This window comes from Crinia signifera, chromosome 2, assembly GCF_055691185.1.
Source record: "Crinia signifera chromosome 2, ASM5569118v1, whole genome shotgun sequence".
Taxonomy (NCBI): Eukaryota; Metazoa; Chordata; class Amphibia; order Anura; family Myobatrachidae; genus Crinia; species Crinia signifera.
Window position 1 is genome coordinate 303,794,422 of NC_139218.1, and position 18,346 is coordinate 303,812,767.

An 18,346-nucleotide genomic window follows, 5' to 3' on the forward strand; every position below is an offset into this window, starting at 1 on the left:
TTTTTCGCACTTTTTTAAAATCGCACCATATCGCCGCAAATCGCACTTTTTTTACTTGCAGTTTTCATGTGTAAATTGCATATTTAATGGGATGCGAATAAGCGTCTAAAAAGTGCGATATGGTGCGATTTGTGCCGAATTTAAGTAATGGAAATGTGCGCATTTTCAGTCATGAAAATGTGCACATTTCAAAACTTGCGATTTATGGTTAAATAAAAAAACGGCGTTGGGTAATCCCCTCCTGAGCATAACCAGCCCCGGGCTCAAAGAGCCGGTCCTGGTTTCATAAAATCACGGGACAAAACAAATAGGGTTCCCCTGTATTTTATAAAACCAGCACCAGGCTCAAGGGCCGGCCCTGGTTCCCAAAATACGGGGGACAAAATGATTAGGGGTCCCCCGTATTTCAAGAACCAGCATCGGGCCCAACCAGCCAGCAGGGTAATGCCACAGTCGTGGGGAGACTTTTTATACAAGTCCCCCCGGCCAAAGCATTCATCCCCCTGACCGGTCAGCATAGGCAGGGGGCCTGGGAGAAGGGTCCCCCCCCCTCCAGAACTTATCGGCCATGCTGAAGCCCGGGACTGTCCTCGATGCCCCTGCGCGGTGGGCATCGAGCTGATATTTTGTGTAAAAAATTGATGATAAGCTATTGTCTTATACCGTGGAACCACGAGTCCCAGCATGCGGGGCATTAAAGGGCTCTCTGGCACTTGTAGTTCCACAGTAAAATAAATAGTTAAATAAACACACACTGACACCCATTAAAAATAAAACTTTAATACATCCAAAGCCCATAATACTCATACTTAACTATCTTGAGGCCGTCGGTAGGTCCCAGGGTCCGGTTCCGGTGCTGGTTCGGGGCTCCAGGGCTGAAGCGTCCGGGGTCCTGGATCCGAATAAATCCATGGGGGACCTGTGGAAGGAAATGCTACTCACCCAGGTCCTCTGGCGAAAATCCCCTCATCTTCACCGTCTCCGCTGTAGTCAGCCGCCGGTACCCATCGGACTTTGAGAGGTGCAGAGATGTTTTTTCTTCCGCGCCTCTCATCCAAATGATTCTATTGGCCGCCTAGTGGCTAATCAGGAGCCGAGAAAGTCGTATAGTCGTAAAAAGAAGCGGCACTCCAGGACTTGTATAAAGAAGAAGTCACTCTTTATTCATCAATCTACGTTTCTGGTTTGTGGAAAAAATTATGACTTTTTTTCCACAAAACGTAGATTGATGAATAAAGAGTGACTTCTTCTTTATACAAGTCCTAGAGTGCCGCTTCTTTTTTTGAAGGATATATATATATATATATATATATATATATATATATATATATATTAAACTTCTAAATCTAGTCTGTGGGTTTGTTTGTGTGAAAGATATGTAGTTTCTCTTGCTGCCAGCAGATGGCGCTGTTTCGGTTACACACAGACACTATATCTAGATTCTCCTCCCCTTTGAGGAGAAGTAACGACAATGAGCAATAGAGGCTACTCAACAGCCCAAATTACTCCTTATTAGAAAGTGAAAGCAAAATGATGTGTTTCAAACTTGCTGGATATGGATAGAGGGAGCTTTGAAGATACTTCTACAGAAAAGATGTATCAGGTTACGTACAGATATATACAATAGTAGTGATATGGTCACTAGGTTGACATGACTGAAGGTCGACAGGGTCATTAAGTCAATATGTATTCGGTCAACATTTGGAAGGTTGACAGTGAAAAGGTCGACATGGGGTTTTTCTTTTTTGTTTTGTACCAAATATCGACACAGTCGACATGGACGCTGAAACTTAGCACCGCGTCGCATTTCATGACTCGCTGCGCTCACCATGCTTCAGGCACGGTGCCTCGCTATGCTCGGCACACAATCCCCTAGTGGATGGTAGGGCATGAAATACCACCTACCAGCATATCTCGACTGAAAAAAAAAAAAAAAGTGAAAAACCCCATGTCGACTTTTTGACTGCCGACCTTCCCCATGTTGACCTAATGACCATGTCGACCTAACTTATGTCAACCTTCATGCATGTCGACCTAGTGGTGTTGACCTAATGCTTGTTGACCTGCTGACCGTATCCCGACTATTGTCTATAAATGTACATAACCTGATATAAAATTTCTGTAGAAGTATTTCTCATTTGTACTTGGAAGTTTCAAAAATGATCAGATGAACTGAATGAAACACGTTTAGAAGGGTTTTCAGCATTTTTATTCAGTTCACGTTTTTTTCCCTTTTAACTAACAGCCTTTTATCAGCTCTGCCTAAAGCAGATTAGAATTTTTCTTTGACAACAGACATTTGTCATATGCAATGTTGTTTTAAAAAGTCAAGTCTACCAGCTCAGACAATCACTAACTATGGAAGATTGTTTAAATATTACTTGGATATTGACTACAGCATAGAGGCACACAGGAGGTATAGACATTTGAAAGATAAATAAAAAAATAAAAAAAAAAATATATATATATATATATATATATATATATATATATATATATATATATATTTGAAAGGACAGATTTGATATCGTATAATGATTTACATATATATATATAAAAAAAAAAATGTTAAGTATGCTTTTCATTTTCAGATTAGACCCCATGATCTGACGGAGACTTGTTTCTGGTTGAATGTAAAAGAGGAAAAATATGAAGATACAGATTTATTCTGTCAACTTGAAAATACATTTTCATGTCAAAGGAAAGGTAAGCATGTCATGGATTAATAACCAATTTCTTTTCAGCATAGTAATCTGGATTAAGGTTCACTCAGATTACATCACTGAAAGATTATTTTAGTTACTTCATACAATTTTCGGTACCTATTCATACAACATTGTTTGTCTTAAATGGCAAGAAAGATTAAACTAACAGAATAAAGGTTTTAAACTTTCCAGTTTGTTATTGTACAGATCATATAGTAATATAGATTTCGATTCTTCACATTTACATTTTTTGGATTATCAGTGAAAACGATCAACAAGCTGCTGTAACGCCTGTATTGATATTGCTGTACAGCTTACTCTTAGATCATATAAATGTTACAGCTGCAGTATATACTCTACAGTGCACTAAACTAAACTGTAAATGGTATTAACCCTTTGAATGCCAACATCTCTGTGAGAGATGCACAAAATATCCACTTATAATGCCAGCGTTAATCACATTTGTTACTTAAATTCAGTTAAAAATGTTCTGTAAAAATAGATATATTTCCATATAAGGTAACCATTACAGGTCATTATGATGAATAAAAATGTTTGCTTGGTAATTTTCACACCTTATTTGACAAATTCACTTAGCAATCAAAGGGTTAATTGGACATTTTGCATTGCACTTTGTAAATTTTTCCTTAAATTTCGAGTAATTGTCTAATGTTTTTTGCGTTAGTAAGCAGTGTTCAGTAGCTAAATAAAATGATTGCATCCAGAAAACCTGTTCTTTGGACTGTATTGCAAACTTTGGGCGGTGTCCAATTAGCCACAGTAATTTACCGTGGTTAATTGACCTGCCTGGGGCTATCCAATTAGCGCTGATGCTGGCACTTACAGTATAATGGATTTTGTTTCACCTGCCTCAAATATAATCCCTGGTAAGTGTGTATTTGTTCCCCGAGTACGCAATTTTTTGAAGACCCTATGTGTTTTCATTTAAAAAAAGGAAAGTTTTTGGGTGCTAATTGGATACCTCTCTATTCAGTTAATTCAGCTACCAGCGCATGCTTTGTATAACACCACAGGAAAAAACAAAAACATAATAAGAGTGCAAGCTTTATGTGTGCGCAGCGTGTCCAGATACCACATACAGTATATTATAATCTGAAATAAAGGCTAGAGTCATAGCACTCCAGCAATCGTGTTCAGTTTAATGCCATATTGTTCATGCTGCCAAGAGATTCACTTTATTCTCTTGTAGCAAAGCACTAGAACAGATTGAAGACTTTTTTTGTGGTGTAGTAAAGGAAATATGTCTTAGGTTTTGAATATTGCTGCTTTTACATTTCAATGTGATCTCTGCTGGGAGCTTTTGTTGATGACAATAGATGCAATTAATAGCAGAAATTGAACTGTTCATGATTCCAATCAACACAGGATACCTTTTAGACCTGTTATTTCATTTTTCTGTCAGGGCTGTCAAGATTTTAGCAAGTTAAAGTCCCCATGTTTTACACAAGGGGTAGTCAAATCTGTCAATCCAACAACTATCAACATTCTGTGTGTATGTTTCAGAAATGGCATTGGGGGAACTAGGTCTATACTTAATAATATTGAATGTGATATTGACATCAAACTACATTTTACACACATAAAGCATAGCACTTTTTTGTATTGAGAATATTGAGATTGCATTCAAGCCAACTATAGTCTGTTGTGCCACATATTTGGGTGAAGTTTGATACATATCCAAGAGTGATTACTAGAGACAGGATTATATGCATTTGCATATTTGCATATGCATTTGCATATTTTGCCCATTCTCACTGGTTATTGCATATTTTACCTAAAATCTAGTGATGGTGCATATTTTAGGCCCAACCCTCTTCCCACCCGCGAGTCACAGCACTGCTTTGCCCTGCTGCTGCTGGCCAGGTAGTGGTAGTGTGCAGGCTGGGGCAATATGTGCACAGTGTGGGGAACCTGGATGTACGCTATGTCTGACACTGCTCTAGGCTGCCAATCCATGTTGATAAAAGTCAGTCGGGCGGATGCCATTATGAAGCTCCTGAACCTTTGCCTGCCCTTGGCCTGGGACTTTACACCAAGAGACAGACTTCTGCAGCAGAGGAGGCGGGCGGAAGGGTTGTGATATCACGCGGCACAGAGGAAATGCTGTGTCACAGTGAGTATGCGGCGTAGGGAGGAAGCCTTCCACTGCGCTGCCCTCACACGCTATGCTGACATTTGGTCCATCGGCGCTGGAGATGAGGGTCCGTGTAGTTGATGCAAGAAGAGCTTTGGACGCTGCAGTCAGCTGTAGCAGCCAGGAAGAAAAAAAATCATGTGTACAGCACTAGACATCTGCAGATGCTGTGGGCCTATTTTTGAGGTTTATTTGCTACTAATTGTATGCCGATTTTTAAATAAATAAGTTAAAAATTACTGTTTTTTATTATTTAATGTAGCATATTTTAACACTTTTCATGCATATTTTAGGTATTTTTCATGCATATTTGCATGCATATTTCAAGCTTTTTATGTTGCATATAATCCTGTCTCTAGTGATTACTATCAAGAAGTTTTATATATATATATATATATATATATATATATATATATATATATATATATATATTTTATATATATATATATATATATTTTTTTTTTTTTTTTTAAATTAACCTGATTGAGACTACAGTACTTTGAAGACAAAGCAATATTTTCCATTGCCTATTTGTTCAGGAATGGGTTTAATCACAGCAATAATACAAACTGAAAGCTGCTCCATCATCTTAGTAATGTCCTTTAGGTGATGGAAGAGAGGGGGTTGTTCTAGACCAGCGGATCTCAAACTGTGGGTCCTGACCCCGACCTGGCCTTCTCAGTGTGGGGTCGCGACTCCATGTTGCTGCCCATCAGGCTGATTACTTTTTTTTAAGCTCAGTCAGTGATTTAGAGAGTCTGAAAAATCTTTTTTTTGTCTGTTATTTAGACTCCTCCCATCATTTTGTGCCTCCACAATGCTGCCATGTATGTGCTGTCTGCTGACTACACATGTGATGTGATGACCTTCTGCAGTAACTTGTTGGGGTCCCGTAATTATTTTTATTGTCTGATGGGGTCCCAGAGCAAAATAGTTTGAGGATCCCTGTTCTAGACTAGATAGATACTAAAAACATGTTTTCCCCCAGCACACTAAGGGGCTTCAGCAATAAGATTTGAGAAACCAAATTGTGGTGGTTAATTGGGAGATCTTGGTAACATATATTTGCAATAATAGGGCAAGCCACCACACCATCTTCTAGGCTTCCCTGATACTGTAGGTCCCTACACTGCATGATAGCAGTACCCACTGTGGGCAATACAATTGTCTATCATAAGGCTACATGACAATAGCACGTGCACATATATCTAAATTGTGAGCCAGTTTATCACCCCTACATTCTTCTTGTCACACTACATGGACCAGCATACTTTTTAAATACAGGTCTTTGTCGATGCCTTTCCAAATTAATTACATTAATGGTATAATTAGTTTTATATTGACTTTATAAAACAAATATAGAGGCAAGGAAAAAGAAAACTCCAATCCTATCCACTTAGATACAGAAACATTTAAGAATGTTTTTTGCCACAGCAAAGTGTGAAAGGTTTGCATAAACATCTCCCAGTGCTAGTTTCTCTGCTATAATGTACAGCGGTTTCCCTCAGAAGATATTATTGGGGGATTAGATGAGCTTATATTTAAAGGGCTCTGTGACCAATCCTGATCTCCTTGTGATTAAGTGATCCATGTTTGGCATTGTAACACTTTGTGTTCCAAGTAGGCTTAAATAAGCAGAATTTGAACCTGCATCTTGGGTGGTCGGTGTCTATGGTGCTGTATGCAGGGCCACCGAGAGGGGAGGGGAACGGGTACTAATTGCCCAGGCTTGCTGGAGGGGCTCAGCGGGGGCCCTGCTCTGCCCCCCACCCTCATTTTTAGAGTGTTTTTCATGCCCTATAAACATTTTGTGGGCGTGACCTAATCAAGGGAGGTGTCCACGCCTCCCGCAATTAAGCCACACCCCAAAAAGTTTACCAGGGCTCATCATACCTCTCGGCTGTCCTGGCTGTATGCCTGTCGATGAGCCACAGCCATAGAGATTAATAACTATAGATGGAAAACGAAGTGTGTTTTGGTTATAAATTTGGACATCTGCAACTATGATATACTGTAGTAAAAACATGATATCTTTATCATTGTAAATAATAGGTTTAGAAACTACAGTACTGTACTTTGGTTTCTTTGTATGTATGTATTCTTTCTATCTTTGAGAAATTTATATTCATTGATCTCATTGCCAGGGTTATGGTTAAATATAAATCTGAGTAAGAGCAAAAATAATATAACATTTCACATCCTAATTTTTAAAAATAAATATGTAATTTTTTTTTTTTTATTCAGTTCGCTTAATCAAACAACAGACAAACATAGGGTGCCTCTCAACAATTACAGCATGTGTAATTTAGGGGTACCATGGTTGAATATTACATTAGTTGCCCATTGGAGGTATGAAGATCATATAGCTAAGTACAGGTATTTTTGAAAAATTACCTGCGTTGATAATTGGAGTATGCGGTACTTGTGTATTAACAGGGTGCCCGGCTAGGCTACGCTAACAACGTACCTTAGGCTGCGTTGTCAGCGTAGCCTAGCCTGGCGCCCCACTACTATGTGTGTAGTGCGTTATACTTACCCAACGTCCATCACGATCCCCGCAGCGATATCCCCGGCGCCAGCTTTCCGCTCCTCCGGCACTCGCCTCCTCCATGACACCCCGGCGGCAGCGTTCCCCTCCTCCGGCAGTCACTCCCCAGGACAGCAATGTACGCTGGGGGAGCATCACATGGTTTCCCTGCTCCCCCAGCGGCACTACGCTAATTGCGTACATTGCTGACACTGGGGAGTGACTGCCGGAGGAGGAGAATGTTGCCGCCGGGGTGTCATGGAGGAGGCGAGTGCTGGAGGAGGGGAACGCTGGCGCCGGGGACATCGCTGCAGGGATCATGATGGACGTTTGCCCGACCGGGGGAGGGTAATTGTAAAGCACTACACACACACTATCAACACACATTTTACCCACTATCCACGTCATACCCCCTGTATCCACGTGGGCGTGAACTTAATTTTATAAAGTGTGGCAAGCGCAGCGAGCCACTGAGCCCGAAGCGTACGCGCACCCGCGTCCCCTTGCAGGGCTCGCTACACTCGCCACACTTTATAAAATTAACTCCACGCCCATGTGGATACTAGGGATATGAACCATTGTGTATTAGCACAGCTCCTGAACAAGTTACGTAAGTTATGTAGTTTACGTAAGTTGTGTAGTTTACGTAGCCAGCATAGTGGTATATTGGTATTCTCAATACACCACTACGCAAACTACATAATGGGCACCCTGCTAATACACAAGTACCGAGTATGCTATACTTAGTTAAACCTTTACTTTTTAAAATAATTCTATAAATAGTGTGTGTATATGTATGTATTTGTTTATATGTTTGTCTGTTGTTTGATTAAGTAAACTGATCTCATGCCATTTGATTCACCACTATATCATATTACTGTTAAGGTGATAAGTTCGACTTTAAATTTATCTAAATTTTCAGGGTTATTCGGTGTTGACAATATATCATGCAATCTCATACATGTCTCTTTATAAGGGATATTGTATATAATTCCCATTATCCCATTGGATATGAAGATTGGCTATTGAATGACTGGGGTTATTCAATCTACTTAATAAATAAATGATAATTGTGGCACTTCCTGTAAATAGTATGCGTTCCAATGCTGTTTGGAACGCAAGATGATGTCATCTAATCCCGACGCTAGGCGCAACATGGTGTAAGGTTGGATGATTTTGCCTGCACGTGGTGACGTGCACCAAGATGCTGCTACCGTCGCTCAATGAGTGACGTCAGCAAGCCTGAATACTATATGCGTTCCACATTATTAGAACGCAAACGGGATTTTGGCAATATAACTTAGTAAGTGGCTTACAGTGCTATTGTGTGATGAGACAGTGCGATCACTTTTTACTGAATCATGTATGTCACTATGTAATGATTGTGATACATTCTTAGGCTTTGTACATGGATTCAAACTACTGTAGTCCTCTATTTGATAAAAAAAAAAGGAGATTGGTTGGTAGGACTTCCTCGTGACACAGGTGCACTGGATTTGATTAAAGCCCTGTATAGGTGTTTGACATGTGTTGTGGGACCAGTTGCACTTCTTTGGGGGATTTAAAGAAGTGGGCCTAGCAAGCTCTGAAACGTCGGCTTAATTGTGGTTTGATATGAAGCAATAAAAAAGGAAGGTACTTGTGTATTTTGGCGGCGCTCATCGCATACCATAAGGCATACGATGGTATGCGATGCGATGAGCGCCGCCAAAATACACAAGTACCTTCCTTTTTTATTGCTTCATATCAAACCACAATTAAGCCGACGTTTCAGAGCTTGCTAGGCCCACTTCTTGAAATCCCCCAAAGAAGTGCAACTGGTCCCACAACACATGTCAAACACCTATACAGGGCTTTAATCAAATCCAGTGCACCTGTGTCACGAGGAAGTCCTACCAACCAATCTCCTTTTCTTTTATCAAATAGAGGACTACAGTAGTTTGAATCCATGTACAAAGCCTAAGAATGTATCACAATCATTACATAGGGGTTTATTCTAGTTCATTCTTTCTGACAAAATCCTTCTTAGATGGACAAAACCATGTGCACTGCAGGGGGGCAGATGTAAAATGTGCAGATAGAATTAGATTTGGGTAAGTTATTTTGTTTCTGTGCAGGGAAAATACTGACTGCTTTATTTTACACTGCAATATAGATCTCACTTTGAAAAAAAACACCACCCAAATCTAATTCTCTCTGCACAAGTTACATCTGCCCCACCCGCAGTGCACATGGTTTTGTCCATTTGGCTATTTATTTTGAATTTCGCGCCGCCTGACTGACGTCAGGCGCGCGCGTCATCTGCCGCCGGGCGGAAGCTCGGGGACGTTGCCCAGCAACGTCCCGACGCTCCGCATCAAAGGGAGGCTTGAGACGCTGCCGGGCAACGTCCCCGGCCGCGTCACAGGGAGGAACATTCGCCGTCCGTCCGGGTGCATCGCAGCCCGGACGGCGGCGTGCAACACTATCTATCTATATCTCTCCAATGAGACCACACTCAAATTTATAGCAGTAGGGGGTGCTCCACCAGATGAAGTTAACATCAGTAGAAGAAATGGGCACTCACCAAGGTCAAGAGTTCAACTTGTGGTTTATTGTATATAAACAGACATCTCATCTTCTCAGGAAGACAAGATGTCTGTTTATATACAATAAACCACAAGTTGAACTCTTGACCTTGGTGAGTACCCATTTCTTCTATGATCTCTATATAGATATATAGCTATTGCTGCAGATGCCCGGCACTCTCATAGACCGATGTAACAACTTATGTATGTATGTATATATATATATATATATATATATATATATATATATATATTCATATAGCAAGTATTTGGAACTCAGGGTGTAGCCAACCGTTTTAAATATGCCGGGTGCCTTCCCAAGAGCAATAATAAAGTAAGGTTTACATAGGTGGCATTCAAGTAGTGAGGGCACATTTTTCATTCAGGAAGGCACATTTTAATTTAAAAGGTCAAAATGGTGACACCTGAGCGTCACACCATCAGCAAGTTTATGCTATATAACCATCTTGTGACACCGGAGCGTCACACCATCAGCACATTTATGCTATATAACCATCTTGTGACACCGGAGCGTCACACCATCGGCACATTTATGCTATATAATCATCTTGTGACACCGGAGCGTCACACCATCAGCACATTTATGCTATATAACCATCTTGTGACACCGGAGCGTCACACCATCGGCACATTTATGCTATATAACCATCTTGTGACACCTGAGCGTCACACCATCAGCACATTTATGCTATATAACCATCTTGTGACACTGGAGCATCACACAATCAGCACATTTATGCTATATAATCCACCTTGTGACACTCTAGCTTCACACCATCAGCACATTTATGCTATATAATCCATCTTGTGACACCGGAGCGTAACACCATCAGCACATTTATGCTATATAATCCATCTTGTGACACCGGAGCGTCACACCATCAGCACATTTATGCATAAGCATAGAGGACACAGTCAACCTTGGGCTGCGCTACATCCTGCAGCACCTGGACCGCCCAGGAACCTATGCAAGGGTCCTATTCATGGACTTCAGCTCGGCCTATAACACGATCATCCTCCACATCCTGTAGCCCAACTTCTATACCTAGGTATCCAGGAGTCAACGTGCTCCTGGATCATTGACTTCCTGATGGAAAGGAAGCAGGTGCTGAAAGCAGCCGCTTTCACATCCAGCACGTGCATGATCAGCACCGGTGCCCCGCAAGGATGTGTCCTCTACCCCCGCTCTTCTCCCTATACACCAATGATTGCAACTAAGATTTGCGGATGACACCACCATCATTGGCCTAATGAGGGATGTAGGCGAGTCTGCGTACAGACGTGAAGTGGAACGGGTAACAGTGTTGTGGCACAATGAACCTTGACCTCAACCCCACCAAAACAGATGCTGGTTAACTTCAGGAGAAAAAAAAATGCCGCCCAGCCTCTGGAAATAGCCCATAGTGGTGTCGCGGGTCGACTGCTTTAAATTCCTGGGGACCAAAATCTCCCAAGACCTAAAATGGGGGGTTCAATATAACTACAAACGTGAAAAAGGGCCAACAGCAGCTGTTCTTCTTGAGGCAACTCAAGAAGTTCAACATCCCACCACAGCTACTACGCGTCGTCTACACGGCTATAGTGGAGTCTGTTCTTTGCACATCGATCACAGTCTGGTACGGAGGGGCGAGCGAATCCGACAGATGTAGACTCCAGAGGGTGGTGAAGACTGTTGAAAAAATCCAACCTCACCCCGGTTCAGGAACTGTACCTAGCTAGGGTAAAAAAAATGTGCGTCAAAAATTGTACCAACTACACCCCGGCCACAAACTGCTCCCATCGGGCAAACGTTTCGGGTCCATCCCAGCCAAATCAACCAGAAACACCAAGAGCTTCTTCGCGATAACAGTCCAACAACTGAACAAGCACAGCGTGCTCACCCCTACTGAGTGAAATATATATGTATGCAAGGTATGTAATGCCATGAATGTAATGCAACGCAATGCAATGATATGAATGTAACGCCACAAATGTAATTCAATGCAATGCAACCTTCCCCATGTCCCCCACTTGATGATTAAGCTGCACTGTTAACAAAATAAATTCCTAGTACACGAAAGTGTACATGGCCAATAACGACAATTCTGATGTTCAACCCGTATTGCTGATACATTATAGACTTCATAGAATTAAACATAGACCCAAAACATTCTCTATTTATACATTGGCTTTTAAATCAAATCACCACCTTCCATAAAAATAAATCTGTGGGCCCGATCATGCTTGTACAATAGAATATAATCAACTTTATTGGCCTTGTGTGCTTGCGCACACTAGGAATTATTTGTGGATTTACAGTGCTGCATCAAGCAGGGATTGTGCATTACATACATTACATTGAGACATTACACGCGGGGACGACATTCCCACCGAGCAGCACAGTGGCTTGGCATCCATCAGTGGCGCCACTGGTCACTGCAGCAGCCAGGTAGGTAACGATACAAGCAGGGACAGTACAGTTATCACACAGGGAACACATACCCGCCGAGGCTGCACAGCGCCTAGGCAGCCATCCATGGCGCTACTGGTCGCTTCAGCAGCCGGGTAGGTAAACATATAAGCAGGGACAGTATATTGGCATACAAAGATCAAATACCTTTCAAGCTGCACAGCGCCAAGGCAGCCATCAGCGGCGCCTCTGGTTGTTGCCGCTACCAATTAAGTAACATTATGGGCAAAGACAGCACAGTTACAGCAGAGACATTACAGTTATCACACACAGGGGACATGAGGTTACATATGGCTGAGTGCACAGATCCCAGGCAGCCATTTGCGGCACCAGCTTCCTGTAGGAGAACCAGCAGGGGTGGCGGTGGTGGGCTGGAGGGGGGAGGGGGAGATAGAGGCAGTGAGGCCTGGGGCTGGAGTTGGGCATCCCCTGGGCTGAGTTCCATGCCGCTGCCCCCTATGGAGGCCTAGGGAGAGGCATTGAGGCCTGGGGCTGGAGTTGGGCATCCCCTGGGCTGAGTTCCATGCCGCTGCCCCCTATGGTCAATCAGACCTCCTCCCTGACGTGGGGGGTGGCTTCATCACAGTATAGAGGGCTCCTGCTGGTGCTGGGAGACAGAAGAAGATCAGGCCCCAGCCTCTGTCACGGCTGGGTGCCGCCTCCATGTGCCGATGGGGGTCGCCGCCGCCTCTGGGGGCCATCATGCCGAGGACCAAGTCTGCGGCCGGTTCCTGGTGCTGTCCCGAGGGCCAGAGCTGTGTGCCGCTGGTGTTACGCCGGCGGCTGCGGCCTGGTCCGCATCATCCAGTGTGCCCATCCTGGCCGGGGGAGGGGGGTCACTGGGCCGCCGTCATCCGTCCTCCTTTCCTTCCCTCCCCTCCGGCCTCCTCTGTCCTCCTCCATCCAGGGCACCCTTTCTCCGGGGGCTGGGAATGGAAGCTTCGGTGGAAGGGGAGCTCGCATGCGTGCAACCGTCCCTGACCGGAAGTATATAGAAACACCACAGCAGACGTCCAAACCCCAGGCAGGGAAGAGGAACTACATGGGTTTTCAAAGATAGAGGGTCAAAGATTAAGAGCCATAACTCGGGAAGAATAACATATGACCCAACACAGATAGTAGAGGAATTCCATGAATTCTATAAAAAACTATATAATTTGAATAGTCCCTGTCCCCAGAATAAATCTATTGGTCTCCCTTCTCTTTCCGCCTTGCTTACTAGTGGCCTACTTCCTTCCCTTAGTGATCAGAAAATGACTGATCTGAATGCAGAAATTTCGGAAGAGGAAATCCGATCAGTAATTGGGGGTCTAAAAACTTTCTCTACACCTGGCCCAGATGGGTTTACCCCTCAATATTATAAAAAATTTGCCTCAGCTCTGACTCCTTTTTTGAAAAACTTCTTTAATGGCCTACTTGATGGTGATTCCTTTGATGCTTTGACCTCATTGGCCAGCATAGTGGTAATTCCTAAACCAGACAAGGATCCCCTCTTGGTCTCAAGTTATAGGCCCATATCTTTGCTTAATGTTGACATCAAGATATATGCAAAGGTTTTGGCCAATAGACTGGGCCCCTTACTGCCTGATCTAATCCACCCTGATCAAGTGGGCTTTATACCTGGTCGACAGGCATTTGATAACACGCGTCGTACAATTGATCTGATTCATGCTATTCATGAACAGAAAATTCCGGCCCTGATATTAAGTTTAGACGCTGAAAAGGCCTTTGACCGGATTCAATGGCCTTTTATGTTTCACACACTTCAATCAATAGGTATTTCTGGTAGATTTTTGCAAGGAATCTCGTCCCTTTATGATAAACCACGTGCGACAGTATTGGCCAATGGGGTGGCTTCTTCTCCGTTTTTAATTACTAATGGGACTCGTCAGGGATGTCCCCTGTCACCTCTCATATTTGCTCTATCCATTGAGCCCCTTGCAGCACGCATTAGAGCCAATCCCAATATAAAAGGAATAAGAATAGGTGATACAGAACATAAAATCGCCCTTTATGCTGACGACGTCCTGCTCACAATCCCCGACCCAGCTAACTCCCTACCTCACCTTTTCCGCGAGATAACAGATTTTGGGGAGTTATCGGGATATAAAATTAATCCATTAAAAACTGAAGCCCTAGATCTTTATGTTCCCCAGCACATTAAAGAGACACTAGCGTCGACCTATGATTTCCGCTGGAACAAAAACCAGCTCACTTATTTGGGTATCGCTATTACTAAAAATTACCGTCAACTGTATCAAGCTAATTATCCTAAATTAATTGCTCGCTTACATAAATATCTAGATGATTGGAGAACATATCATATTTCCTGGTTGGGTAGAGTTAATGCTATTAAAATGAACGTACTGCCGCGACTACTCTATTATTTCCAAACTCTTCCGATCCGCGTTCCCCCATGTATCTTTAAACTTCTTCAAAAAAATATTATGGACTTTATTTGGGCAAAAAAATAGCCAAGAGTGAGTCGTTTAGTAATTCAAAGACGCTCTTCCTGTGGTGGTCTCGGAGTCCCAAATTTAAATTCATATTACTTAGCAGCATGATTGGCGCAATGCGTTCTTTGGAATAGACCTAACTCTGAGAGGGTTTGGGTGGGAATTGAGTCTCAGGTTCTCGGACTCCACTCGGTTTCTTCTCTCTTATGGTTACCCAAATCGATCCGTAATAAAAATTCTAAAGCCCACCCGATTATATCACACTCTCCAGAAATCTGGAACTCTGCTAATAAAAGATTTAATCTTACACCCTCCCCTAGCCCACTGATCCCTCTATTTAATAATCCTAAATTTCGCCCAGGTTGCACCCCAAGTGCATTTAGAAGCTGGTGGGAAAATGGGATTAGATTCCTTAATGACATCTCTCAAACTTCCTCCTTCCCCACATTTGCAGACATTCAAACAAAACACCCTATCCCTCATAAATATTTCTTTCAATATCTTCAAATCAGACATTTTCACTCCGCAGTTAAAAATCAAGTCACTGCTAGGCCACTCTCTCCTATAGAACACATAGCCTTTAGTAAAGCACCTGCAAAAGGTCTAATTTCATCTCTATATCTTTCTCTATTACCTCAGACTTCTAATATTAATGATTCGTATGTGAAGGCTTGGGAATCTGATTTAGGTGAAACACTACAAGATGAAGAATGGTCTGAAATTTATTCTAACGTTGCCTCTAGTTCTATATGTGTAAAGCTGAAAGGAAAAAATGCTTATAAGTTACTCTATAGATGGTATTATGTCCCAGTTAGACTTAATAAAATGAATGCGGATATATCCCCTATATGCTGGAGATGTAAAAAATCGGATGGCACCTTTTTACATATCTGGTGGGACTGCCCGGTTTTGTCTCCTCTTTGGCGGAAGCTGGCTACCTTAGCTAACTCTATCCTATCTTTGCAAGTTCCATTTAAGCCTGGCTATTTCCTCCTCTCTATGGATATCCCAGAAACAACTCGTGCTAAGAACAAATTGTTCACTCACATGGTTCTGGCGACCAGAACTTGTATTGCAGGTCACTGGAGATCTTCAGCTGTACCGTCTCTGGATGAAATAACTGCTAAGATCTGGCATATTCATTCAATGGAGTACATAACTAGTATCTTAAAATGTTCTTCAGCAAAATTTATCAAGATCTGGGAACCCTGGACCTCGTATTTCAATATACCCCCAGCCTTCCACTAGAAAAACCAGTCGGGTAGGAACCCCTTCTTTCCGCCCCCCCCCCCCCCCCCCTCCCTCTTTTCTTCTTCTGGTTTTCCTTCTCTCTTTCACCCACCTTTTCTTTCTTTCTCATTATGGTTTCTGTAACTTATAACAGTATTTGTATGTAATTTTATAAGTGTATGTATGCATGGATATGTATATATAGAAGTAGATGTATGTATCTATGTATGTATGTATGTGTGCGTGCGTGTATATGTGTATATATATATATAGTTTATGTATGTATGCATTTATGTATGTATGTATGTATATATATCTTGTATTATTTATATCTGTTTATAAGTATTATATAATATCACCCTTAAAACCAAAAAGAGATGCCTCTATATTTGGTCCAGGTTGTCGAACCTTTACATAGTTCCTTCAATATTGTATTGATTGTACTCATTTGGACCGTTATAATGTCTTTATATCTTACATTCTTTTTATGTTTTTCATACATGTATCCTTGGCATCTCATTAATAAAATTTGTATTAAAAAAAAAAAAAAAAAAAACAAAGATAGAGGGTGCTAGAATGAACACTACTGTGTCATTTGTCTGTGTGGACATAAAGAGATGCTTATTCCCGGTTAATGTATAAATGATAGAACCCTTTGTTCTGTTACTGTAATCTCTGTGAAAGGCCAAACACATGATGTGAATATGCATCTGTTATTTGGATGTGTGAAATTCCTGTATCCTTAGTACTTGGGGGGGGGGGGGGGGGGGGGGCACTGTAGTTTTCGTGGTCATCTAGCTGGGTCCGAATCTGGTAGTCAAGCAGGCACCGATGGAATAAATGTCGGCAGGTCCAAATTCAGGCTGAGTCATACACTGGTAATCACAATACGCACAGGAGGATTAGACAGAAGATTGGTCAAGAAGATATCCGAGGTCAATAACTTGTATTAAGGAGATTTTAGAAAGCACTGAGAACGCTCTAGCAGGTTTGAATACCTATATTCTGGCAGGTAACATCTGTCAGGAACTGCCATTTATAAGGAGAAGCCTGCTGCAGATGCCGGGAGTGATGTTATCAAATAATTACATTGCCACTTTAAGAAGCTCTCTGTTGTGACCCTGGTAAAGATGTTCAACCTGGAAGACGCAGGCAGCCGCACCTGTCTCCGCTGCACAATGAGTCCCGGGTGCTGCACGGAGCCATTTGCTTGGCATTCACTGGCAACTGCATCTTCAGCTCCCTCGGACCCAGTAAGGACAACCCGTGGTCCAAGGAGCTGTGACAGCTGTGATTTAATAATCTTAAAGAAAAAGAATAGCCAAAATCGCACCATATGTGCACAGCATTAGATCAAACGAGCTATATTGCCGTATACATGATGGGGGAAATTTACTAATCAGACGCCTTTGATTGATTCGTATTTCCCATGGGCATATGGATTCGTATTTTTAGCCAATATGAATTAGTATTTTAAATACAAATTGGTATTTTTAAATACAAATTTATAGTTTTAAATATAAATTTGTATTTCTAAATACAAATTTGTATTTCTAAATACAAATTTGTATTTTAAAATACAAATTTGTATTTTAAAATACAAATTTGTATTTGAAAATACAAATTTGTATTTGAAAATACAAATTTGTATTTGAAAATACAAATTCGTATTTGAAAATACAAATTCGTATTTGAAAATACAAATTCGTATTTGAAAATACAAATTCGTATTTGAAAATACAAATTCGTATTTGAAAATACAAATTCGTATTTGAAAATACAAATTCGTATTTGAAAAGACAAATTCGTATCGGTTGCAGTGTAAAGAGAATTTTTTCTTTTTAAATGACATGGAGTCCGACTGATCTGTGCAGGCTTCTACCAAATATGCCAGGAAAATTAAGGGTACTTGTTTCCTAGCACGGCGCCAGCGATGGAAATTGTATCCATCGGGTCCGTAAAAATCGCGTCCATCGCATGCAACCCAATCGCATGCGATGCGATCGACGCAATTTTTACATCGCAATCAATGTAAAATGGTCCCTGAGACACGATTTTACATTGGCCCCAATGTTAAATGCCCCCCAGACCCCAATTTTCATTGTTTCCCCACCCTGATGGGTCAAATGGCCCCCCATTGTTAATGCCACCTCACAATGAACGCCAACCCGAAGCGTGGCGAGCACAGCGGTACGCATCCTCTGACCTTTTCATACCCCCACTATCCACGTCGGCG

General features: G+C 41.9%; 1 protein-coding gene across 3 annotated transcripts in view; it reads left to right on the forward strand.

Annotated features, from left to right (window-relative positions):
• Window positions 1–18,346, forward strand: part of DIAPH3 (diaphanous related formin 3) — an 870,768-nt gene that overhangs the window by 399,827 nt on the left and 452,595 nt on the right. For all 3 annotated transcript variants that reach the window (XM_083168891.1, XM_083168892.1, XM_083168893.1), the window contains one exon: window positions 2,592–2,706. In XM_083168891.1, coding sequence (XP_083025017.1) covers window positions 2,592–2,706 — 115 coding nt within the window. The remainder of the gene's footprint in view (window positions 1–2,591; window positions 2,707–18,346) is intronic.